Below are 26782 nucleotides of genomic sequence, written 5' to 3' on the forward strand. Positions count from 1 at the left end.
GACAGTTCGCGTTCGCAAAGCGCGCAAAAATCATACGGCACTTCGTCCATCGATGAGGCCACGTGAACAGGGCGCACGCTCGCTGCGTGCTGTACAAGCATGTCTGCAACAACCAACACTTAACTTACCTTCCCGGTGGGAATTCTGAGCGAAACAACCGCAAACTCATCGTAAACAAACGCACATGCGAACAAAACAAAAACACAGCGAGGTTATATTGATATTGATGCTGATTGGGCTGTCCCCATGCTGTCCCCTTTAGATTGGGGTGCCAAACATGGCGAGCGTGGTGTAGCCAAAATAAATGCCCGTGATAAATGCACACACGAGCGAAAAAAAAAATGAAAAAGTACCAAAGAAGAAATAACAACGGGCGGCAAAGGAGTTCGGTTTTCTCCGAAGCACATGGACGTATGAAGGAAACGCCGGTGTCTGTCGTGGACTTCCTGAAGGGTCGTGGAAAAGAAACGAATGAATGGACATCATTATTAGATGGCTGGCTGGCACTTCGGCTGTTCTTTATTCTATGCTTTGGCCTATGTTGGGTGGCTTTGGGAATGGAATAGTGGGGGTAAGAGGATGACGGTCAGACAGCCCTCTGCGTCGGCTTCACAGTCTGAACATCAAACCAGACTCGTCAACGAAGGCCAGAAGCGAGTTGTGATAAATTCGTAGTGCCAAGTGGATTCGAACACCAGCTAGCACCAGACGGAGGAATTTGTACCTCTCCGACACCTTGGCCTTTTTCTTTATTACCGCAGTGAAGAACACAAACAGAGCAAAACGTACGCTAACTAGGGTCGATAGCTTCTATGAACTGGATTTGCAAGCCCTCATTAATACTGGTGTCTCATGAGCACTTTCGATCGCGATTGAGCCTGAGATTGGCTCCATCCTGCAGCTTGCGCAAAGGAGCCAATTGCGACCGAAAATTTCGATCTCGATTATTCCTCATGCTGCCATCAACAAAACCAATACTGGTCGTAGCGTGATTATCCTGGAGGGCGGTTTTATATCTGTGCACTTGATGGCAATAATCGAGTGCATAGCTAGGACTTGTTTTTCTTTTCGAGTAAGAGTGCACATTCTTAATGTGTAATGATATTCTACTATCTGTGTAAATAACTTTCGTGTGTGATGCTTTTAAACATGTATCAGTTTACCTGTCTCATGTCGCCATGTATGTGTGGTCTCCTGGGCCCAGCCGTCAAGCTGTTTTCTTGCAGCTTTTAACTCGGGAGTCCAGCCAGGATATTTTCTGGTAAATAAGGATAATTGTATTGCATAGGATGCACTATGTTCAGGCCCCATCAACGCATCATCACCATCAGCCTATTTTGTATCCACTGCAGGACGAAGGCTCTCCCTGCTATCTCCAATTACCCATGTCGTGCGCCAACCAACTCCAACTTGTGACTGAGAATGTTCTAATTTCATCGCCCTACTTAGTCTTCTGCCGTCCTCGACTGCGCTTCCCTTCTCGTGGTATCCATCCTGTAACTGTACAGCTGCACATTACATATGTCCTGCCCAGCTCCATTTCTTTCTCTTAATGTCAATTAGAATATCGGCTATACCATTTGGTCTCTGATCCAAACTGCTCTCTTTCTGTCTCCTTAACGTTATGCCTAGCATTCTTCATTCAGTCGCTCTTTGCGCGGTCCTTTACTTGTTCTCAAGCTTCTTTGTCAGTCTTGATGCAAGTCTCTGCCCCATATGTCAGCACTGGTAAAATGCACTGATTGTACACCTTCCTTTTCAGTGATAATGGTAAGCTTCCAGTCAGGAGCTGACAATGCCTGACGTATGCGATCCAACCAATTTTTATTCTCTGAATTTCCTTCTCATGATCAGGGTTCCCTGTGATTAATTGACCTAGTTAAACATACTCCTTCACAGATTCTAGAGGCTGACTGTGATGCTGAACTCTTGTTCCCTTGCCCAGCTATTGATCATTATCTTTGTCTTCTGCATATTAATCTTCAACCCCACTCTAGGGGTTGAATTCGTCAGTAAAGGTCTTCTTGTAACTCGTCTGCAGTGTTGCTGAATAGAACAACGCCATCTGCAAACCGAAGGTTGCTGAGATATTCGCCATCGATCCTTACTCCTAAGCCTTCCCAGTTTAACAGCTTGAATACTTCTTCCAAGCACGCAGTGAATAACATTGGAGAGATTGTGTTTCCTTGTCTGATCCCTTTCTTTATAGGTATCTTCTTAATTGTGTAGGAATAAGGTAGCTGTGAAATCTCTAGGTATTTTCGAAGATATTTACGTAAGCAGTATGGACTCCTTGATTATGTAATGCTTCTATGACTGCTGGTATCCCTACTAAATCAAATGCTTTTTCACAATCTATGAAAGCCATATAGAGAGGCTGATTGCACTTTGCGGATTTCTCGATTACCTTATTAATGACATGGATGTGATCTATTGTAGAATATCCCTTCCTAAAGCCAGTCTGTTCCCTTGATTGGCTAAAGTCCAGTGTTGCCCTTATTCTATTGCAAATTATCTTGGTGAATATTTTATATGATACTGGGAGTAAGCTAATGGGCCTATAATTTTTCAATTCTGTAATGTCCCTCTTTTTGTGAATTAGTATAATGTTTGCATTTTTCCAGTTTTCTGGGACCCTTGAAGTCGATAGACATTTCGTATAGAGAGCCGCCAGTTCTTCAAGCATTACGTCTCCTCCATCTTTGATTAAATCGACTGGTAGTCCATCTTCTGCTGCCGCTTTTCCCCGTTTCATGTCTCGCAAGGCCTTTCCAACTTCATCACTAGTTACAGAAGGAGCCTCTGCAACCTGTTCATTACTACTTTGAATGGAAGTATCGTGGCTGCATTGGTACTGTACAGGTCAGTATATAATTCTTACACTGCTTTTACTACATCTTAGAGATTGCTGATGATATTACCCTGCTTATCTTTCAGTACATACATCTTGGTTGTCCTATGCCAAGTTTCCTTTCCTTCTCACTGATTTTAGGCTGCGTCCATTTTTTATGGCTTCTTCAGTCTTTCTCGTGTTATAATTTCGTATATTCCTCATTTTCGCCTTGTTGATCAGTTTTGACAGTTCCGCAAATTCTATCTTATCTCTTGAGTTGGACACTTTCATTCTTTGTCGTTACTTGGGAGAGCTTGCTTACTGGTTGCCTTGGTGCCTTCCCTCCCAATTCAATTGCTGCCTCTGAAGCCAGCCGAGTTACGGTTTCATTCATTAGCTCTATGTCATCATCATCTCTCTGTTCTAAGGCTGCATATTTGTTTGCAAATACCAGCCTGAATTTGCCTGCTTTTACCCTTACTGCCTCTAGGTTGACCTGTTTCTTTACCAATTTTGCTCTTTCTCTCTTCAAATTGAGGTGAGTCCTAGCCCTCACTAACCTATGATCACTGCTCTTTACCCTACCTATCACTTCTACATCCTGCACTATGCTGGGATCAGCAGAAAGTATGAAGTCAATTTAATTTCTTGTTTCATCATTAGGGCTTTTCCAGGTCCACTTTCTGTTGCTTCGCTTCATAAAAAAGGTGTTCATTATTCGAAGCTTATTCCTTTTTACGAATTCTACCAGCATCTCTCCTCTAGTGTTCCTAGAATCGACGCAGTAGTTGCCAATTTCTTGTTCACCAGCCTGTTTTTTCCCCACTTTTGCATTGAAGTCACCAATTACTACAGTACACTGAGTTTGCACTTTTCTCATCGCTAATTCAACATCTTCATACATCTGATCTACTTCCTCATCGTGGTGACTGGATGTCGGAGCGTAGGCTTGTACTAACTTTAATCTGTACCTCTTATTAAGTTTGGTTACGACTACTGCTACCCCCTCATTAGTGCTGTAGAATTTGTCAGTGTTGCCCGCTATGTCCTTATGGATTGGGAATCCTACCCCACATTGCTTCTTATCTGGGAGACCTCTATAGCAGAGAACATGGTTGTTAGTCAGCACTGTATAAGCTTCACGAGTTCTAATTTACTAAGGGCAATGATATCCCAAACAATGTCCGATAGTACCTCAAAGAGTCCTGCTAAGCTGGCCTCACTCGACAGAGTTCGAGTGTTGAACGTGGCCAGGGTCAGTTTCCATTGGCGACTTGTCTGGGTCCAGAGATTCTTGGCACCCTCTGCTGCGTTACAGGTCTGACTGCCGCATTGATCATGTGCTCCGCAGCTGCTGGGGACTGAGGGCCATGGGTTAATTGTAGGAATCGTGAGGGAAGCAGTGGCCGAATACGGCACCAGTGAGGCCAATTCCTGTTCTGGTGAGGGAGTGTGTTTGTTGAAGCTTAGTGGGCCTTCCTAATTTGGTTGTACCTGGATTAGTATAGCCCTATTCACTCTCGGCATCTTTTGCCGGTGTTGGGGGTCACTCCAAGCCTGCAGATGTAGTGCACTGGAGGAGGTGAAATTCAAGCTCACCATCGTAGGATTAAAAAAAAAAAAAATCCAGTGCATATATGTCACCCCAGACGTGTGCATGCCTAGATCTATGTATCAAGCTGCTGCCTCAGTTTTATCAAATAATTAAGTTCTTGTTGCTGATAGCATTCTTTCCCACTACTTCTGGCCTTTCTTCTGCTGCAGACTGTCATCTTCTTTAACTTATGGCACGTACCCATGAAACCTGTCATCACACTGCAAGTTTCCTCAGTCATGCTGCGGATGCTGTTTTGAGCGTCAGCTTAGCTGTGTGGGTGTATATGGGCGATAACAATACCATAGAGTGTATATGCAATGCGCCCACCTTGTTTTGAGCAACTGGTGAAGATGGTATATGTATCCAGAACTGGTCTCATGAGATTGCAAGAGTTATGTAACGCACTGACCCCTGCCTTATGAGCTACAAATGTTGGACGACCGCAGGTCTTCCTGGATACCTTCCATGGGTGTCCGTTGATGTACTTCAAGAACAGCATAAATTATCATATATGTAAATTTAGGCTATCTGATCTTGGCAATATATGTGTACGTTAGCATCAGCCAGTGATAACAGTGACGTCCTATGGATATCCTATGGACATCCACTGCCAGTACATGGATATCCTAAAAATGTGTCGAATACGTCCTGCGGACATCCCTCACATGATGTTTTGGCCGCACTTTCAGTGTTCTGTGGACATCCCTTGCATGTCCGCGAAGGACTTCGTGAGGACATAATGTGTATATATTTTATGGACGTATATATGTTAGGGCCTTTTGCACAGTGTTTGCTATATAACATCTATTAGGGTCACAGCACATGCTGTGTGACAGATGCAACTGGCAGTGTGCCTACATATCAAGAGCAGTTACATTGTGTGCACACGTTATGCGCACACACACACGTGTGCAGAAGCACAGTGCATTCCTCATTGTTGTGCCACAATGCGCACCTACATCGAGGCAACGGGCGCTTCTCCCCTCCCCACCACATTCTTCTGAAGTGGTTGCCCTTGGTGACAACCGGGAAAGCTCCAGGAAACTGCCGAACCCTTTCTGTGGCTCGAACTGAGGAGTCCAGGGACACAGAGCACCATGACGAATCCACTGGCAGCCTTCAGAATTCTACAGAACTGCTGACCCCTGCCGCGTAAGCCAGTTTTATGTAGCTTGAACTTCTCCTTTGACGAAAGAGGAAAGCAGTGCGGTTGGCGTCAGCACTGGTCCTGCCTCGTCCCTGCCGACGATGGGATGCCCAAAGGGACTTAAGGCAGAGCCGGCCCATTGTTGGAAGGGAGAGTCGCCACCAGCCGCCCCGTCAGTCTGGTGCGCTCTTCGGCTCTGCTACTGTATGCTATTACCTGCTATTACCTGCTATATTGTACATACTATACAAAGCTTGTTGTCTCCTCCTTATTGGCTCCAAGAGTCCGTCTCTCGTCTACAGCCCGAGTCGCAATATCATTCTTCTAGGCCTTCCATCAAGCACAAGCTTATTGAACTAACTGAAGTTTCCAAAGCAGACTGCGTCAAAAAACTTGTAAAGTGTGGCGTACACATGAGCTGCAGATACAATAGCTTCACATTGTGATTTGAACATGCAAGAATACGTAAATCTGTTACGAGGAAAGACAAAGCATTTGGAGGACAAATATTCCTGTGTATGCTGAAAAAAGTTAATGTGGGATAACCTTGGGATGTTATAGGGTATCTGAAACAGACCCATGAGTAATATCCTGGAACATTAACTGGACTTCTGGTGGATGTTCTCTTTGTCTCCGAAACAGTGCATGCATGGACAGTGGGACATCATTCTGATGCCCTACGGACGAAGTGTTTTTACTGGGTGTGGCTCAGTGGTGGGATTCATAAAGCTAAGCTGGTGTTCATAATCTGGTGGCAGCGTGTTAACATTTGCTTGTTCTGTAACAATATCCGTTTAAACATTCCACATGTCACTGAGCATATTTCTACAAAATCTGACTTGACGACAGCATCTGAAAGCCTCTGTCGCAAACATTGCACACTTAAACAAAGGAAACCATGCTCAAGTCTGATTGCATACTGCAGTTACATAATTGAAATCTCTGGGAATACCTCCGATGGGAATTTAGTTTTTTTGCTCTCTTTTAGTTGTGACGACAATTTTTTTTAACAACACAGCAAGAGGTCAACCAAAGGTGCATGATTTTGCAGCTTTTGAGTTGAGCTCCGTGTTACTGCGAGGTTTAAGAGGAAGCTTTAGCTCGAGCCAAACTCCGACGTGGTATATTCAAATACACGTAAAATGCAAAAATGCTTTTCTGAGATAACCCTTGGAGCGATTTTAATGAAATTTGTTGCATTGGAGAGAAAAAGTTAAATTCTAGTGGCTGTTGGAGGCGGGATTTCGTTTCAGGGCCTGAATTTTGTTAAAAGTATTTTCACAAATCCGAAGGTTCGATAAAAAGTAGAAGCATGAAGTTTAATAATTAATAGCTAACAGATATCATGGTTCTGTAAACGGGACCTGTTAGAACATTCAAAGCGGACAAATTTGATATGTCAATTTTTATCTTGTGTGAATTTGTTACGTTGTGTACAAGGGTTCTGCGAAAGCTGTATTTCCATATTACTAAATTTTTTTAGATTCATGTGTAACATATCTAGTTTGTCCGCTTGAGATCGCAGGTCTAAATTGAAATTCACAGAATTGTGACTTCATTTTGCATTGCTGAGTTAGAACACACATGCCTCACCGTACCGGACCTTCATTCTGCGATAAACTTCTATGGGCTTCACACCTTAACTCTGTAGAAACCGAAGAACAGAATGCTGTTCCTCCATGGTGCAAGTTGCTAGCAGGGCAGCCATTTTTACACTGTTCCTGTGCCAGCATCACACCTGTGTGATGCTGCCACCTAGTGAACATTCGGTGCACTGTTAGGAACGTCTGCCAATGTTCAGGCTACTGGTGTCATCTTCCACTCTTTTGTTACACATTTGCGGTTTTCACTTGACTGGCCCTCGTATCTTCCCCGTTCTCACAATATTTCATCATTATTTTTGTCACATTTTTTGTTGCACACCAGCATGCAGATCACACTAACTTAAGTCAACATCTTCCTTTCCTGTAATAACTTCTCTCTTCCCCCTGTATGCATTTGGCAGGACATGCCACTAAATTTACAATAATGATTTGCCATTACCCACAAATCTGGCATGATGTTAAAGTTCAACATTGATTGTTAGCATGTACATAAGCTTGCATCACTTTACACGCAACACACATGCTACTGTTTTATGCTCCCCCGTTTGAGCTTCTGGAGCTGTGTATAATTCATTTATGGCCAAACTTATGGTAAAACACATTAAAGAAATGTCCACCAAAAGCATATGCGTATAGTAAATACAAGAAAGGTAATAAATCACTACTCTGGCGTCAGTGATACTCTGTTTATTTAATGAAATGCGGTTGAATGCAACTGCTTTGCTCTGTGTGTCAGGTGTTATGAACCATTTTACAGATAAACTTGGAAGATGGCTAGCAGTTTCCAATTTCATCACTCATCTCTGTTGATGTAAAAGGAAATGGCGTACAGACTGTGTGCAGGTGTGCGTGTGCATATCGTATATTCAAACATGCACCTTCCATGGAGCCAGCCTAGCCACCAATGTGACTGAACTTTGCGTAGAAGCCAATCTCCTGACATTTAACAAAAGTGCAAACACATGCTTGGTTGGAGAGGCGATTGCAAAGAAGTGGATGTGCAACAGGAAAAGTGGGAAATACTGCAAAGCGATTCAGTGACCTTATACGCAACGTTGACTTGTGCCCACATGGTCTTGTCTTTGCAGACGCAATTTCCTTGACAACTAAATGCGTCTGATCCCTGGAGCAGTGTGTCACAGTCTTGTCAGAACGTTGTAGCTTAGCCATGATGATCACAATAATCATGATAAGCGAAGCAATCACATGATGTGCGTGAGCCCAGTGCATATACACAGGTGGTCCTGCTCAAACAAGTACTGTTGTACTTGATTTTGCACTGTGCTTTGCAAAGATGTTCTATTCCAAGCCCGTGTACAGTCATGCTCAGAATGTGCATCTTCAAGGAAATTTGAACCTTTATATAACGAACACAGGTATAATTATACGGTATAACGAAGTAAGTCCAACAATTCTCGGCAGCATCAAGCAAGCAACAAATATATGAATATATGGCATAAGATGAATATCGAATGTAACAAATATTTTTGTGTCAGATGCGATTTCATTATAATGAGGTCTAGTTGTACTCAGGACCTGCGTTAAAAAATTGGACATTACCGGACAACACAAACACAACTCTTATGCAACTTTAATTCCCGCTACAATTTAAATATTTATAATTTTCACATTTTCCAGTTCATCAAAAGTTCCCACTATCTTTATTACGCATGTTCATGTTATGTCCTTGCAAATAAGGTGCATTGGCTTTGAGGGGCAGTAGGAGCATCGTCGTATTGCTCCTCAGCATTACATCTGAGGAACACAAATTTTACAACCCAAAATGTGTTTCACTTGCTCTCATTGGGCACCCCAGTGTTTCACAAGATGAAATGTGCAATTTGTTCAATGCTAGGTATACTTAACAATATGGTCATATAATTCAATTTGTTACTGGCACTCAGTACAACTCGTTGCAGAAGGCATTTTGTGGCATACAGTTGACATCTACTCCACCTTAGTGGATAGAGCACGTGGAGCTTTTAAACTGCTTACTTAAAGGGACACTCAAAAAAGATATTAAGTCGAGCTACACTGAATTATTGAGCTTCTGTATGAACGAATTCATCACTTCTAGTGAGAACAGAACTGTTGTGAGAAACTGAAAAAATGCAAAATCAGAGTGGCGCAACCTCTTGTGGAGTATGGTACTTCTTTCGTGTGATGTGTGGTGAGACGTCAAGGTACCGGGAAACTGCCAAATCCGGCTAGCTAGAAGATGGGAATGAGGCGGGAGGTGGGTGGTTCGAGAAATCCTGCCAATGCGAGTTGAGATAGGAGTAGCTGATTTGCAGATAGCGGCAGAGATGGTGTTGTGGAGATTATGTCATAGCCTCAGTATTGGTTTGGGCGATTCTAATTGAGGAGCAGCAGCAGGGAACTCAGTAAAAATTTTCTATGCAACTAAGTCATGTATGGGCACTGTTGTGACGCCTGTTTCTCGAACCTCGACTGGCGTTACTATTGGGTAGCGTGGCACTGTCGGCAGGGACGAGACGATTTCTAGTGCGAAACTTGCACTGTTTATTTAATGGTTGGTGAAGGATATAGAAGAGAATGAATGAAAAATACATTGCGGGGCCACTTAAATAGGCCCGCTAAAATTGTAGGCGGGATCTTGCTCACATCAATGTCACGTGACATGCACCGAGTCTGGTGGGGGACGGGCGGCTGATCCTTTCTCCTAGGTGACGTTGCACGTGCTTGCATCCTCTGGTGGCAACCGGTGGTTCCTGTTTGGTTCGCGGAAAGGGTCTCGCCTCGAGTCGGACAGTTTGCGGAAAGGGTGCTCTCCTAGAGGCGCACAGTTTGTGAAAAGGGTTCTCCCCTAGAGTGGCACACACACAAAGGGGCTTGTCATCACTGCGAATCGCCTGCCAGACCGGCAACTACTCGAGACAACCACAGCAAATTAGGGATCCATCCTCCGTTTCGATTAGGCATGGTCTTTGATCATCCTTTTTGCCCGGGGTGTTGCATGCCAATTGTAACAGCACACAGAAAACTATAAAACAGACTGATAAGCTATTGAATTAACTCAACTTAATATTTTTCTTTAGCGTCCCTTTAACAGCAACACTTCCATCAGTGGAACAAAGGAAACACAAATTCTCAGCATGGGTTATACAGAAAAAAAATAATATATCTTTGTAATGTATAAAGCATTATTTATGATCATTAACAAACATTTTAGCATGTGGTTGCAGCAGCAACATGCTGCTCTAGCAGGCCAATGTTGAGCCACTGGTTTCCTGTGTTGTGGACATACGTAACAAGCAATGGAATTGAAAACAGACAGTGCAAGCCTTGCTTGAAGCTAGGCTTGGCATGACACATTTTGCAATGTGGAACGGTGTAAACAGTGTGACACCCTCGTGGTACCTGCACACCATGCGAGATCCAGCAGCTTGCTCATTCAAGCTATTGCACAGCTGCCTTGTTCAAAGCTTTTCTACAGCCTGCTGATCCGAATGGTCTTTTCTGTTGCTTCTGCTAGACATAAAAGGCTGGGCAGATTCCAGGGCCGCTTCAACAACCACTGTGACAGAAAAAAAAAAAGGAATTTCTTTTACTTATTTAGAAGATGCTGTGGCTAAATAGACCAAGTGAGGTTACATGAGAACAGGTTGTAATATGTTAACATGGTAGTATACATCAAAGCATGAATAATTGAACATAAGATCAACTTTGATATTAAAGGTAATTGCACAAAATTAAAGAAAATGAATAGGGATAGAAGGAGGATGTGCTCAAGCATACAATAAAGGCACCAATCATCAGCTACACATGCCAGATGAAGAATGACACTGAGAAAAAGACTACAGGATAAAAGAATAGAACTCGTGAGAATGTCAACTAAAAGCCCCATACAAGAATGGTCAACACAAAAATCCAAAGAAGTCCATGATGTACTGCAATTTAGCGTGTATAAGCTGCACTAGAAAACCTGGGGAGGCTTGCACAGACTGGAGTAGAGTATATACAGTTCACTACTGTTAATTCAATGCTGAAGGGACTGATGAAACTGACTGAATTATCCAGTTGGTCAAATTAAACAAGATGCATAAAAAATGCTAGAACACACTGCTGATTTTGGTAGTATTTTTCCAATTCTAACTAGCCAGTGAATCAAACGAGTGCCCAATTTCTATGTGTCCTGAGTAGAAAACTCCTAAAGCACACCCGATATTTAGCAAGAAAAATGGGCAAGGGTCTAATATGTGTTGCATAACAATGGCGGGTTTCCTAAACACTGTGGCATGTTGGGCTTGTTGGAATTCAAACTTAAATAACATTTTTTTTAGCAGAAGCAGACAAGGACAGGAGGGAGAAGTGAACACAACGATGCACGCCGTGGCGTTCACGACTCTTTTGTCCTTGTCTGCGTGTGCTACAAAAGTTTATCCAAGGTTCCCGCACAGCACAAAAAATTAGTGCTGTGCGGGAAAGAATACAAATGCTGCCAAGGTGGTTTTGGCATAGTGTCTGATTGCACCACGCAGACAATTTCCAGCCCAACCTTTACTGAAAAAAAAAGAAAGAGAGAAATGCGGCAGAACACATCTTATGATGACTGTCGATGGTAAAGCATTAGCACTGAATCAATATAGTGACACAATGTATTGCCACCTTCTAAACGAGATATGTGTAAGGTGTGTGCCGCAGCGGGAGTCTTCTTTCGCACTTCCCTAAGAACATTCGATGCCACCGCGAAGCCTGCACGCGGCCTCCGAAATGCATGGCTCCTGAGGAGCGCGCCATGTAGCAACCGGGCTCCTCCTCTCTCACGCTTCTTTTTGGGCACGCTGCGCCACCTTGTGGCATTGCCGCGATTTTCGAGCACGGCCTCCGAGACGAGAAGCATGGCGCGCTAGTGCCTGCGATCACTGAGCGCTGTTCCCTTGCTTGCCACACTTGGCGAGAGGTTCATTGAAGAGTGGTACATACCTAGTGCATTCATGGCAGAGCTCGCTAAAGCGCTGGCATGAAAGGCTTTCATTGAAAAGCGGCCATACCCAGTGCATTTGTGCCGCAGCCTGCTAATGTGTCGGGTTGCTGTACTTGAGGAAGCCTTGTGCTGTTGGTTCGATTACACTCGGCATCAGAGAAATTTAAGGGATCTTATTTGTCATTGTAGAGCAGCACATCTCCAGTGCCCCATACCTAGTTACCCTAGTTGATGTCAAAGACATTCATTGAGGAGCAGCACACACCTACTGGCACACACCCAGTGACTCAAGCTGCCATCAAAGAGGTTTACTGAAGACAAGAACGCACCAAGTAGCATATACCAAGTCAAAGAGTTCCTTCAAACAGCGGAGCCTACCCAGTGCCGCATCTACAGTGACCCATGTTGGCGTGAAAGAGGTTTGTTGAAGGGTAGCATGTATGAACACATAGCCACATACTCAGTGACTCAAGTTGGTCCAATGGTCGGTTTCGAACCCTGTAACCTCAGCACAGCTGTCCGATGTACTACCCATTCCACCACTGACTACCCAGTGAACCAGGTAGGTGGGAAAATGGTTAGATACAAACATAGATAGATAGAGAGATAGGTACATAGATAATACAAACATAGAAAGTCCCAGAAAAGTACAGGAAGTACCCTAAGAATGCTAACGCATTAAAAGGCATGTGTTGGAATCGAGTAAATACCGCAATCAGACATTGTGGGTTATGGTTATATATTGAAAGTATTCCTAGGGCAGACTGAAAATTTGTTTTGAACTTGTGCCAACACATTCGCTGTCCCCTAAGCTCAAATGTGACAGACATTGCCACTAAAGAGGCCGCTACTGGGGTCACCATAGAGGCCAGGCGTGCGTGTGCTGACTGGTCAAGTTCAAATTATTCAGCAAAAGCCAATTCTAGGATCAAAATAACAAAAGTTTTAACCCATAGACATGCATGGGTGCCGGCCAGGGCATTTGGCTGGGATCAAATGAACCGAAAAATCAAATTAATCGGAGTTGAATTAATGGAAGTGTGCTGTAGTAGTTCCTTGTGTGGTAGCAGGAAATACCCAATCTGGGGCATTCACCAAAAATCAGGTAGCACAGACATAAGAGATAAGAATTTTTTTTTTACACAAATGAAAAATAGAGACAACTTCATTATAGGCAAGCTAGCATTAAAAAAAAGAAGGAATTTGATAATATAGTGAAAATAAAAAATTATGCAGATCCGATTCACTTGTTGGAATCCGAGTCAAGCTTTGCTTTGCTTGGGTGATAAAGAGCGTTCAAACCAATGCCTTTACCAAGGTTAATGTAAGGTTGCATTGAAGGCCACATGCAAGTCTTTTGAGCGTCCAGTGCATTGCCTTGAGAACCAAAGGGACTGTCTTGTGACTGTTCAATGCAAAAGTTTATTTAGGGCCCATCTGTGTCATTCTCATTACACACCCACTTTTGTCAGGGTAGAACAAAGGTGTATGCATGGCATATAAACCTGCCCTACCAATCCTCCCATACTATCCATCGCCCAACTACACCTTCCACCCTCCAGTATTGTGAAAGGTGGTTTACTGGACCTTTATGCCTCCACAGGCACTAAAAAAGGACCTTTTCCCCCACTTGCTTGCTTTAACCATGCTGGTGAACCTGTTTTGTTGCTGTCAGCAGTCACGATGGTACACACATTGGCTTCATATGTCAGCAGTGAACTAAAGCACAAGATTTCACTACAGCATTGCGAACAAGCAAACGGAGGTCTAGCATTGCTTGCTAGTGATAATGTGCATGGCAGTGCCTGATGTCTGGTTAAAATTCTAGGCACCAGCTGTTCCAAAGCATTGCTCATTCTCAGTTTCACCTGCATGTTGTCGTATTTTACGCATGACACACAAAACAATGGCCGGTATGCATAAGTGAGAAATTTTAATGTTTTAGAATAGCATGTTATCCGGCTCACAACTGTGGTTTCTGCTTGTCAGATCATTTCTCCATCTGCACAGCTCGTTGCCCTGGCACATACACATTTGACTCCTCAGGGTAATGCCTTAAAGTAAGCAAGGTTTTCATGGAACTTCATCTATATCCTCCTCTTTACGGTCTTGTTAAACTGTAAAGTTTGGGTTGCTGTTCTCATTGTTCTCTCAGTGTTCCACTACTGTTGAACCTTGTTATAACACCTAACACATAAATACTTTCATTATAGCCAATATTCATCAGCACATATTCATTGCATGCTGATACCAATGATAAACATTTTTTATGTTGCTCATCCTCTCAGTGCTCACCATATCAAGGTTTGACTGCACTTTTTTCTTCTGTATTCACCTACCCATTACACTTCAGTTCTTCACATTCACTACAGTAAATTCACTTTGCAACATCTCTTTGTATTTACTTTTGTGTAATCTACCTTCCACTATGTATGGTCCATAAACTTCAAACTTCAAGCGCTTACTGAAAGAGTTTTAGGCATTAGAAGTGTTCTATAAGCTTTTATAGTGTTCTTGTACTGAAGAAACAAAGAAACCTTGCCTTACAGAAATTAATATTAGTACTTTAGTGAAGTTATCACATGCAAGTTACTTTTTCTTATCGGTGTTTGATGATATATGCTGGCTTTACAACTTCCAGTAACAATAAGTACGCAGACATTAGCTGCTACCAGTTATTTTGCTAAAGCATGTCAAATCATAGGTTATTAAGCAAGCACCTAAATATTCAGCACTGAAAACACTCCAACACTGTATTCACATTTGGGAGGGAAAGGCTCACCCTTGTCCTGCTCACTGCTGCTACAGCGTGTGATGAGCTGACCAATCAGAACTGTCAGCACCAGCCACACCAGAGGCACAAAACTTGCAATGAAGTAGGTCTTCCTGGCACCAAAGTAGCTTAAACCCAGTCCGCCCAAACAAGATCCAGCTGCTATGCCTAAAAACAATACGGCACGGAAAAGGGTGCGCTGATGAAGTTACATCAGTGTGCTAATTAAAAAAGGTACAGCACAGTAAGCAAAATATCATGTCATGTGGCTAAGTTTCATTTTCACCATTTTCCTAGTGTGTATGACCCACCCAGCACATTTGACATACTGCATGATATAAGCAACAGTAACCCACATATTCTCAAACAATCTTCAACTCCACACACAAGAGCTGGCATAACACGTTGATCCTATTCCAACCATAATGTATTTTGTACTTTTAGAGTAGTCTCAGTGGCACTCTGCCTATTAACTATCACCAGGATCAGCTGGCCTAACTTGGACATGCCAGCCTAGCTAGCTTGCCTCTAGAAAATGTATGACAGTGCTGCCCCTCGACCTAAGTGTTCATTGTGCTTTAATGACACTCTTCAGTGACTTCTGCGCCAGGATTACGTAACTGCAAACATTCAGCATCTACTGACAGGCACTAGGAGAGAGAGAGCTGTTCCTCGAGCAATTCCTTGTCACATACTGCATTCAGTGACAATAATTTACCTGCATAAAATAAAAATAGCGCTTCACTTGTACTAAATACATAAAAGGAAATACTTGCGCACTATGCATTCTTCTATGGACATGTATTTTGCACCTAAGCAATACAGCACGTGGTAACTTGCATACATATGCAAATACTAGCTAAAAACAAGTATTATGCTAATAAAACAAAAGAAAAAGAATTAGTACACTATCATAAAAAGTGTTTCAGCTAAGCACCAGAACCTTGTGGGGCACAGAATCTAAGAAAAAGCTGAATATTTCCGAGAACTAGGAATGCAGCGTGGTATTTGGATTTCTACTCTGTACTGGTAGATACTAATAATGTAGTGTTGTATGGTTTTACAGTATTTGGTTTCTTTCAGTATTACAGTAGTTTTTTTTTTCTCAGAACCCATGCCCCATAAACTTATTGATGCAGACTGTACATCTCATAATAATCATTTATTTCCACTAGTACAACTTTGATGGAGGGGTTGAGAATGCAAGCAACTATATGCTTGACAAGGTTCTTACCCCCTGTATACATTTGGCAGAGGCCGGGAGGCCACAGAACATGATACAACACAATAGTTATACATGATGAAGGTAATTACCAGGTCATAACAGACCCTTTTCCCAGTTTGCAAGTGCATTCCCCACAATGTACTTTTGACCAACCAATCGGAAGGGGGGGGGGTCATTATTTAAAGACAATGTGTGACTCTTGCATGGCAGTGCTTCACTGTTGCATATTGTTTAATTGTGGAAGTAATGTCAACATCTTGCACCTCATAAAAGGGTTGGATCACTGAATTAAAGCCTTACTATGTCGCTAAATTTCGTACCCCCACTGTTCAAGGCATGACCACTGCCATTAGCTTGGCAAATTGCCTTGCAGGAAAGGACAGAGTGACAGCTGGAAAAAAGCTTGGCTGTCACCATTCAATTCTAGACAGTGCTGCTTTGACTGCATGATAGTCAGAGCAGCAGTACTGTCAAAGAGCTTGCACTAAACCAAACACCTAATTACTGTCATCCCCAGTTGTATGTACATATGCCTCATGTTTAGAAAATAATTTATTATGTCACAGGAGCTTAAGATCCAGCAGCGCTTCAATGCTCTCTGTACCGGTCTGCCTGAAGTACGTACGTACGTGCCTGGAGTAAGTACACGGCCTGCCTGGAGCTGGCTTAACAATTAGGGAAAGGGCCTACCTACAGGACCCTCCAAGTACAATGTACGATCTGTCATCGCAATGTGACATTTGGTAAAGGTAATGTATTCTGAGCCTCACCCAAGCAGTCGAAGACCCCCTGTATGATGCTGAGGAAGGTGGCCTCTGTACCGGGCACGGATATGCTGCGTGCATAAGAGGTCATGGCCACGTAGAATGAGCCATACGTGGGGCCTTGCAGTAGCTCAATGGCAATGGCCCACCAGGGGTCACGCAAGAATGAGTAGCCCAGGAACTTCAGGAAGAAGCCCAGGAAGGCCAGCCGTACCACATTGATGTGTTGCAGTTTGCCTGAAAGAGATATGTATCACACCCGATTATGCAGGAAACATCTTCAGCTACCGTATGCCTGGCATGGGTTCCATGCACTCATGGCCTTCATGGGTCCGCTGGACTGAAGAGACTGCAGTTTCTCGCATTACTGAGCACCCAAGTGCAAACTACTGATAAGTGCAAACAATGATGAGTTGTGCCGTTGCTTTCTGCTCTTTTATATGTCAGTTATGGTGCCGCTCCTGTTCCGAACACCACCTTATCAAGCAAACAACAGCATTTTTGTGACAGCAATGGAGTTTTAAAGGAGAGATAGAGGCTTCTTCCCCTTGCAGATGGGAATACACATTCAAAGTGTTGCTTCACTATCGCAATAACAGAAAAAAAAAAGAAAAGGAATTTTCGCAACGAGTGATATTTGCTAGGTTTAAGCGTCTGTATAGAACTGCAACGAAATTTCATTTTGCCCAAATTGCTAGTAAGTTAGTAGCATACATTACTGAAGCAATCTTGGCAAAGATTCAGGGCTTGGTAATTGTTTACTATTCTTATTAGCAGCCCTTTAATAGCTTCTAAGCAGACAACGTAAGCACCTGGTGGCTAGCAGCTATGATGCAAGTCCCAGGACGTCCCCTCTGCGATTCTTCAGCGTCTCATGTGCAGCTGTAGGTGGTCCCTAATTATGGAGTTAATGCCCAGGAGTCATGCAATCCAAGTCACGCGTTACTTCAAGCGAGCGGCAATGGCGACTGTTTTTTCAGTTTAAATTAAAAAAATCATAATTTTTGTAATTTTTTGTGATGCATTCACTCATATTTCAAGCACAATATTTTACACATAAGCCTGTTTATTTATCTACACTACCTGAATCCAGGCTATTCACATGGCCTAAAATTTAATTGAACTTAGCCTTTAACACTAATTGCCATACAGTAAAGGACCATGAATGTTTCTGCTAACATGCCTCAAATAGTATACGTGAGAAGAATAATTTTGCTGAGTTTTTATCCTTATATTATTGCGTTAGAGGTGTCTGCACTACAGTCTGTATCTAGCTTTCCCTTGTCACATCTTCTCCCTGCACTACAAAGGCTCATTTCAAAATGCTGTGCCTCTCGAGCAACATTGCAGACATACCATTAGCATTTGGAAGAATGTAAGTAACTTAGCATTTGTTTTGCTTAACAAGCTCAAGTCACACCAGTTTGCTGCAGTGTGAAAGTGCTGCTCTGAAATGTGTACCCATAATTTTATATGCAGAGCGTTAACTACTCCAGTGGTTCAGCTGTTTCTTTAGTTTTGTAAGTCTAAAAATGCAATAACCAATTGTTGATTAACTCTTCATTAATTGATGGTAGAAGTGATGCCAGAGCTACTTACAATATTACAGACCTTGTATGCTAGGTGGAAAGATAACAAGAACTGTGGGAAAAAAAACAAACAAGTGAGAATGCTACACTTTCACAATTTGAAAAAAAAAGAAATGTTTGTATGACATCTTTAAAAGAAACAATGGGTTTATTGCTAAAAAAAAAAGGCAAACGGCTATGGTATTCTTAACATTCTAACTGGGGAACTGCTCGACCACCAAAATACTTTGAGCATTTTAGAACTACATAGATGATTCACTTAGGAAGAGCTGTAGCTAGGTGTAAACTGGGTCTATTTTTTGATAAACAAACCGAAAGCTAGATGAATTGGGTGATGCTCAGCAAACCGTTTGTTGAAGCACCACAAAAGCAAACAGCCCAAACACAGAGGACAAAAAGAAACACACACACACGCTAACACGCAAATGTGCTGACTAGCAGCTTAAGGTCCTTTTGTTATTTTCTGCAGCAATGCAACAAGGAAATTCAGTTGGTAGCCAGCACTTGGGTTTTTTCTATCATTCTCCTGCCCACTTCTCTCACATCGCCGAGGCAATGTTTGTTAGTGCACACTTACTTATGAGCCAGCCTGAGAGGAACATGAATGGAAGGTCCCCCAAGAAGCTTTGCGTCGCTAAGGTGAGCCCCATGAGCAGCTTGCTGGCGTGCAAGTCCGTGAGGTACCAGTAGATGTAGTACCAGTGGATGCTGCTGCAGCTTCCCACCACAAAGATGTCCAGTAGGAAGCACAGGTGCCTCGGATTTCTCAGCAGGCCACCGACATTACGGATGATGCTCTGGTTGGACTTGGAAGGCCCCAGCCACCAATTGAAGCCAACTATGCACTGTATTGCCATCAGCCCTACCGCCATGTAAAAGCCGGGCACGAAGCTTTTGTAGCCGAGCCGAGCATTGACAAAGTCAATCAACAATCCACTCAGGGGTGCCATGATGCCCCAGCCGATGGTACCCCAGAGCCGCTGTAGGCCATAGTCCTGCGGTCTGTCGCCGAGCTGCTGGAAGCAGGCAGTGTCAGACAGTGAGAAAGCGCTTGAGATGGCGATACGGATCAGACATGTGAGCAGAAGAAAGAGCCAGAACTGCAATGAGTGCATGTCTTCAGAGGCGGTGGCAGAGTCTGCAGCTTTCTCTAGGCATGATGAGAGATCCACCGAACAGTTTGCACTACACGTCACAACGGTTTCCTCGAGGCCGAAACCTGCACTCTGCAGTGACTCACTTTCATTGTTGACAAGATAAAACTCACTGGGCAGTTTTGCAGGAACAGGCTGTAGACCTACGCTGCGATGGAGTACACACGGCTCACTTACATTATCACGTGAAGTGTGGTTGCCTCTCTGGCAAGGGCACGTAAGGAAACAGTGCACACTTGAGTTCTTAAAGTGGTCGGCCATGCAAAATTCACTCTCAGTTCCCAACAGCGAACCCGTGGCATTTGAGGTAGTTAAGTTCAGCTGTAAACTCAGTCTGGTATCTTGCTCACTGGAAGTTTTCAAAGAAGGCACCGAACTGATGAGCAAAAGGGAAACGGCTTCCAACACAATGATAGAGACAAGCACAGGTGTAATCTTCTGCAGTCTGTCTGAGATGCCTGCAACGAGTGGTCGAACAAGGAACACAACGAAAGGAACCACAGTCAACACCACGCCCACGGAGGCAGCATTGAGCCCCAGTTCATGCCCGTAGACTGACAGGGCAGGAAGGATTATAGCAGATGCTGAAAAACAAGAAAGAAGTAGAATAAAAAGGCCCATCAAAGTTTAGCTTCATGAAAATGCCAGATAAAGTAGGTATAAATGTGTGCTTTACATGTGCTCTGGATTTTCATTTTCATTTTACATGAGCCCATAAGCTCTATTGTCGTGGCGGCTATAGTACCCACCTAAGTTATAGTATGTGACAAAGCTGCCCATGTAGTTCATTATGTGGTAATCTTTTCTTAATACAGAAGGCCCAAAACACACAGAATGTACAATCTTTATTGATAGTATGTAGACTGCATATCCTGCAACAGTCAAGCTGATTAGAGGCTGTTTATGGGAGTTCCTGTGGCGTACCTAAAGTTCCAATGCCCTGAGAAAAGAAAGTAGTATGTATAGTACACTAGGAGGTGGATACCATGATGTGTACCCACCAGGTTAGGCTCTAAAATTTCAGCATAAATTATGAAATGAAATGGCATACTCCTTGAACATAGCTTTAATTGCATAGTTTCACAATTTAGATGCCTAAGTGATCTATGGATGAACAACATAACAGCTACAGTGAGGTGCACTGAAGTAATTCCTATCTTTTGGTTTCGTTCCCATTACGAAGAAAAGTGCAGGATGAACATGTTGGTTACATTTTCTCCCAAGCCAACCAAGCCTCATAACTATAAACATATTACACATATGTGCTACAACTGCACCTAATAAACCTTACAAACACCTACCACCCTGTTTGAACAATGTTTTTGCAACCACCAATGGCTTCACTTAATCTATTATATTAGGCAAACTTATAGTTGTAGTATAGCACCACAGCGGCTATGCTTTTGTGCGTGAATTGACATAACAAAATGCCACCAATACCATTTCATGCATGATGTAAGGCTTTTGAGATCATCTGAAGTTATGTTAGCCATAGCAAACTTTAGCTTTATGCTGTCGGGAAAAATATACTATATTGCATGAAGTATCTGGTGTCAACAAGCACAGCAAAATCGGGCATTTTTCATTCGGTCACTAATGCAGTGATGAAAGCACGTGCAAATAAATAATAATAGAAAAAGACAAAGAAAATGCCTCCTCCCTGTTCACCATTGGCTATCATAAGAAACCCCTTCCACCTTCCACTTTAAGAGTGGGGTTCTGATATGTTGACAGAGGGAGATAAGACAGCATTATCATCAGCTGTGACACTTACCTCCATAAAGGAAGAAGAAGTTCGCCTTGACAAACAGGAGACCTCCGTTCAAACGATGGAATGCATGTGGAGTCGTGGACTGTGGCTCTTCGGATCCGATGCCCATTGCAAATGTGGGCTACAAACCTGCCTTTAATAGTAGCACCTACGAGTAAAAGGGATAAGAAGGATGAGCAGTGTAATTATACACATAGCAATTACCTGTGTGGTTCCGGATACAATAAACAAGATTTATTAAGAGCAAGCATTGAGTAAGAAAATTGAACTGGACCTCATTCAGAGGCACACATAGACAAATAATACAACCCCTTCAGGCACTATGTACACAACTGTACATGTGAAGATAGTGCAGCATCAAAATCAAAAGCACTGATTGAAACAGCATATTGAAACACTTTTAATTGGACATGTGCTGCAAGTTTGAATAATAAATGTGAAGTGTTATAGTAAAATGAGTTGGAAAGTAGATGGCTGGGTGTTTGCTTTCAGTGTCAGTTTGTCTTCATGTAGTGGGTTCACTTCTTCGTTGTTTTCACAATGTTTCACATCAGGCACATACTTCAGGTGTCTGGATAGGTGCTCTTCAAGTATGCGCGCTAGACATGAAATAGTTGATATTCTCATATCTGATGCATCTGTAAAGCGTTCTCGCACGGAGTCTACATTCTGTAAACCTGACAAAGCTCACTGGAGAATTTATTTTGAAGCTGTATTGTTTTCATAACTCCGAAGGTACAAGAAATGTAATTAAAGTAAGTTTTTAAGTGACACCTGCGGGGGATAGATTGCTTGTCTTAAGAAACAAGTAGCGCTGCCCAGCTAGCTCATATAGTGTACCACGATGGCCATTCAAAAAAGGCTCATGTGTCCTATCGCTCTGACAGCACGAGAGTACATACAAGTTTCAGAACAGCAGTTGTAGTCCTCTCGATAATGTAATTAAGAATGTAAATTAACGCTTGCTTATTATCAACAGCATTAAAAATAGCACTAAGTATTTACCTACCTGATTTTATTTCATTCAATGTGCATATGTAATGTGCAACTGATGAATTGCGGATGCAGTGTATTAAGAAAATTCGACCGAAGATTGGCACTGAATAACAAAAAAAGTAGGAAAGCTGTTTAGCATGTAAAGAGCATATCGATAGAATTCGACTTAGATGATAAGCACACACCCGACAAGGCCATTTGTAAGTACGCTAAAAGCAGCACTAATCACAACTGAAAGCGACTTTCACGTTTAGAAACACAAGCGAGAAACACTTGAGCTGCTTGTTGCTCGCAGCAAAGCGGCCTTACCGGAAAGAAACTTCACTGTTTGCGATGCGCTACTGCACTCGAATACCGCGGCAGCTGTTGCTTGGCTGTTGTCTCATGAAGCTTTCCTCGCAAAAAACGCCAAGGCAGCGCGAAATACGAGCGACAAGAGAAGCACACGTGCGGACGGGCGGCGGAGAAACGCAGCTAGCCGCGACCTAGCGCGTTAGCGGACGACGGACGCTCCTTCCGAATAGAGAGATTATTAAAAACATGATGATGATAACAAAAACAGTTTATGTTTCTTTTTGAAGCTGACGTGCACTGCAAAACTGCGGTGGCACGCGTAGCAATAAGAGTTATTCTGATTTTAGGGAGAATCGTGTTGGGCAGTTGCCCTGACTTTCTTTTTTTTTATTCCTCAAAGATGGTCGTAGCAGTGGCGCGCTGGTAATCTCTGAGGCAATACTACGAGCTCTTGTCTGCAACAGTGCTTTTAGCCTTTGATAAACTAACGATGAAGCCTGTAATAATAGGGACATTTTTTTTTACCTGTCCTAGTGCAGCTAGTGTAGGAAAGCGCCATTAAAAAATTGGTTTATAAATAGTGTAACTGCACCCACCTACACAAAGTGATTCTTTGTAGCAGAAGCGTAGCATGAAAATTACGCTTTCTACACCGCACTTTTGATAAGACGGACAGATAGGCTGGCTTTGCAAACGCGTGACGCCAATTTGTCTGCGACTATCGGCGCTGTCTGTATACATATGTGGCGACGACAGTGAACGCTCAGGTCGGCAGCGAAGTGCCGGAATGACCATGTGGTACAGAGGAAGGTGAGCGTATCTACCGAGAAGATGAAATTATTATACTAACGGATGGTGCATATTCAGACTACGCTCTGTATTATATGAATAGAGGTGACGTCTTCGTGCGCCGCGCATTCGCGATGTATTTAGCTGCAGTTTGTATATATTTTTTGGTGAAAGCAAACTAGTACATTGGTTTTTAGTGCTCAGGCAAGGGTTTATACCAGGTGATTTTTTTTTAGCTGCACCAAATTAAAAAAAAAATGGTCTATCGCAGATAGCGCAATTGTAACCTTTGAGAAGAGTGACCTAGAACTGTAGTACGCTCTACCTTGAGTTAAATTACTCGTTGAAGCGTCGCCATTACTTCTACGAGAAATCTAAATACATGCTGAAATAATTAGCAGAATTGCACTAATTAAATTATAGATAGTTGCCTTACAGCACATATTTAAATTTATGAGTTGTAGCCGGTGAGTTCGCAAGGTGTATCTGCTCGGAACGAATTCTCTGATCTATACCACTTTCGAGAGAGTTTTCAAGCATTTTTATATGCATTGGCGTTGCTGTCACTTTCGCGCTTCAATACGTAACACCGCGTTTTCTTTAAAAAAGTAAGTGGAACAACACTGCATCTTTACCGCAAGTTCGGCGCATATCCCGAAACTGGCGCCATCAGAATTCGTTACAAACTCACTAGCTACAATTGGTAGATTCAAATATGTGCCCTACAGTAATTAATTAAAATTTATTAGTGTACTCGTAGTTATGTCAATTATCCAATTAAGCATTTTGATTTCTCGTAGAAGTAATGGCCACCTCATCGAGTAATTTAGCTCAAGGACTCTTGCTTTTTGCTTCTTTTTGCTTCTTGCTCAAGGACTCTTGCTTGGAATTTAGCTCAAGTGACTAGTGCCATCTGCTACAGGCAATTTTCAAAAATTTGGTGCGGCTAAAAAAAATGTCGCAGTTTCGCCTGAAAGTCGGAGCACCGATTGCGTTAACAAATTAGTAGACATTTAAAGAACTAAGGATAGTAGTTTTACCGGTGGTATGAACTCCTGAACATTCGCTTACTAGCTAAAGGAACAAGCATGGTGTCACGCGCGCACAGGCAAACAGAAACACATCTCAATCGATAAGCGCAGACGCTCTCTGTCAAACCGCTGGCGTGAGTAAAAGCGGCAGCAGCAGCGAGCGAACTGACCTTCGTGCTGGCTCTCGCTTCAACGCAAACTAAGCGTTGAGAACACAGCGCGTACGTAGCTATGAGCCCTTGGCGCATCTAGACTCTGTACCCATCGCAGATCACTTTTAAGATAGAGCTCACGCAGCCGCCGCCACAGTAGACCCCCTTCCCCACCTGGTACCTTGCACGCGGTGGAAGACGGCGCGCCTGCTCCCCGTCTTCCCCAGATAAAGCCGACACCCTCGGCTCACCCTCTCAAGCTTTCAATCGCACCTACAGCATACGGCGCGCAGCCACGGTGTTATCGCACTTGGGCTTTGTACGGAATATCACGCCGACGGCTATGACGAAAGCGGAAATGCGCCTGGGGTGTCCATATAATTGCTATCCCAATAAAAAAAATAATATACACGCAGCCAGTGCATCAATGGGAAGTTAGGCGCAGTGCGATGTCAAGCGCTTTTTGTCGGCTGGTGCAGAAGACGACGCGCAGACTGCTCTCATTGGCTACAGTCCAGTCAGTGCATCACACGACTTCATAGCCTCTGTCCGACACTAGACCCGTCTGTACGATCACTCATATGATCCGCTAAAGCAAATATTTCTGCTTCTTTTAGCGCTTTCGAAGAGGCGGGCCTTCCAGCCCCTTAACTGGCCGCCAACGTAAACTGAGATTTCGGTTCACAGGCAAATAAATTTGCGCCAGTGTTCGCATTCTAGTGACTAACTGTTAAACAAAAAAATATGCGGAAACTCCACTGGAGCTGTCTTAGTGTGCGTAAGAATTGCGCCATCTGTTCATCTCCACGCATACGAGGCGACATATGCTGTTCTGACGGATCAGTTGACAGTGCATTAAATCTATGCTTTACTAGCCTTGTAACCTGTTTGGGCTCTTTATCCGACCAGTATAAAGGGTTATTAAACCTTGTCGATGGTGATCAACCAGATCGGACTCGATCCAACCCTTATCGACCCTTATCAATCTTTATCGGTCGTCACCAACTTTATCGGACTCAATCCGACTCTTATCGACACTTATCGGTCGTACTCAACCTTATCGGAATCGCTATGATCCTTATCAACCTTATCGGACATGATCCGACCCCTGTCAACCCTTAACGGTGGTTATCAACCTTATCGGACTCTATACGACCCTTATAAACTCTTATTGGTCGTTATCAACCTCACCGGAATCGATCGGACCCTCATAAACCCTTATCTGTTCTTATTAACCTTATCAGATACGATCCGACCCTAATAAACCCTTATCGGTCTTTATCAACCTTATCAGAATTGACCCGACCTTTATCAACCCTTCTCGGTTTTTGTCAACGTTATCAGAATAGCTCCGACCATTAAAAGTCTTTATCGTTCTTTAGCACCTTATCTAACCGCTTCGAATCATTATCAACCGCGATCACACCGACATAACCTCTCATAACTCCTTATCAACTTATTGAATGCTTATCTGTCTGTGTGGCGCGACAACACAGGCAACGTGGTACAACACATTAATATGATTCAGACATATTCGCCTTCTACATGCATGGGTGTTTATATCTCAGCGGGTAAGACACTCGGCTTCTGACCGTCACGTGTCAGCGACGGTTCTCCTCAGCGAGTAGACATAGAAATGCTTACTCATTTAAAAATCAATCAATCAAAAACTTAGATTTCGCAATGTTGACATCGCTGCAGATCGCTGTCTACGTGTCTTGCATTATTTTCGAATTTGAGTGCTTAATAATTGCTCCTTTCTCCGCGATTCGCCATTCCGTTCGTATATAAAATTTTATCCTACAGTCAATTCAAGGCAGCACGCAACTGTCAACCTCATCTTCCATCCATCCAGCTGCGTGTGCATATCCATTCGTCGAATAAAGACGAGGCTACCGTAATTTGCCACGTATAAGCAGTGGAGGCACTGTCGGTTATCGCTCTAGGCTGGCGCTGTGCGCCGTAGCCAACACTCTAAATTTTACTTGTTTCATAGTAATGTTGTACTGAAGCGGAAGCGTAGTAAATACGTGCAGTATCAAACCAAGTGAAATTCGAAGTGGCGTGCCAACAATCTATATATCGCTGCCCATATGACGAACGAGTTCGCATGTT

General features: G+C 43.2%; 1 protein-coding gene across 3 annotated transcripts in view; it reads right to left on the bottom strand.

Moving 5' to 3' along the window:
* Window positions 1–7846: 7846 nt before the first annotated feature.
* Window positions 7847–26782, bottom strand: part of LOC142582537 (major facilitator superfamily domain-containing protein 6-like) — a 31184-nt gene continuing 12248 nt past the window's right edge. Inside the window, exons 3-8 of one of the 3 annotated variants that reach the window (XM_075692371.1) lie at window positions 22415–22504; window positions 21409–21553; window positions 19058–20218; window positions 16898–17128; window positions 14912–15070; window positions 7847–10719 (exon numbers count right to left, since the gene is read on the bottom strand). In XM_075692371.1, the coding sequence (XP_075548486.1) occupies window positions 10622–10719; window positions 14912–15070; window positions 16898–17128; window positions 19058–20218; window positions 21409–21514 (1755 nt within the window). In that variant the 5' untranslated portion in view covers window positions 21515–21553; window positions 22415–22504 and the 3' untranslated portion in view covers window positions 7847–10621. Of the gene's footprint in view, window positions 10720–14911; window positions 15071–16897; window positions 17129–19057; window positions 20219–21408; window positions 21554–22414; window positions 22505–22710; window positions 22895–26782 lie in introns of those variants that run through there. The other 2 variants (XM_075692372.1, XM_075692368.1) reach the window with 2 other exon arrangements.

The sequence above is a fragment of the Dermacentor variabilis genome, chromosome 5 (genome assembly GCF_050947875.1).
Source record: "Dermacentor variabilis isolate Ectoservices chromosome 5, ASM5094787v1, whole genome shotgun sequence".
NCBI lineage: Eukaryota > Metazoa > Arthropoda > Arachnida > Ixodida > Ixodidae > Dermacentor > Dermacentor variabilis.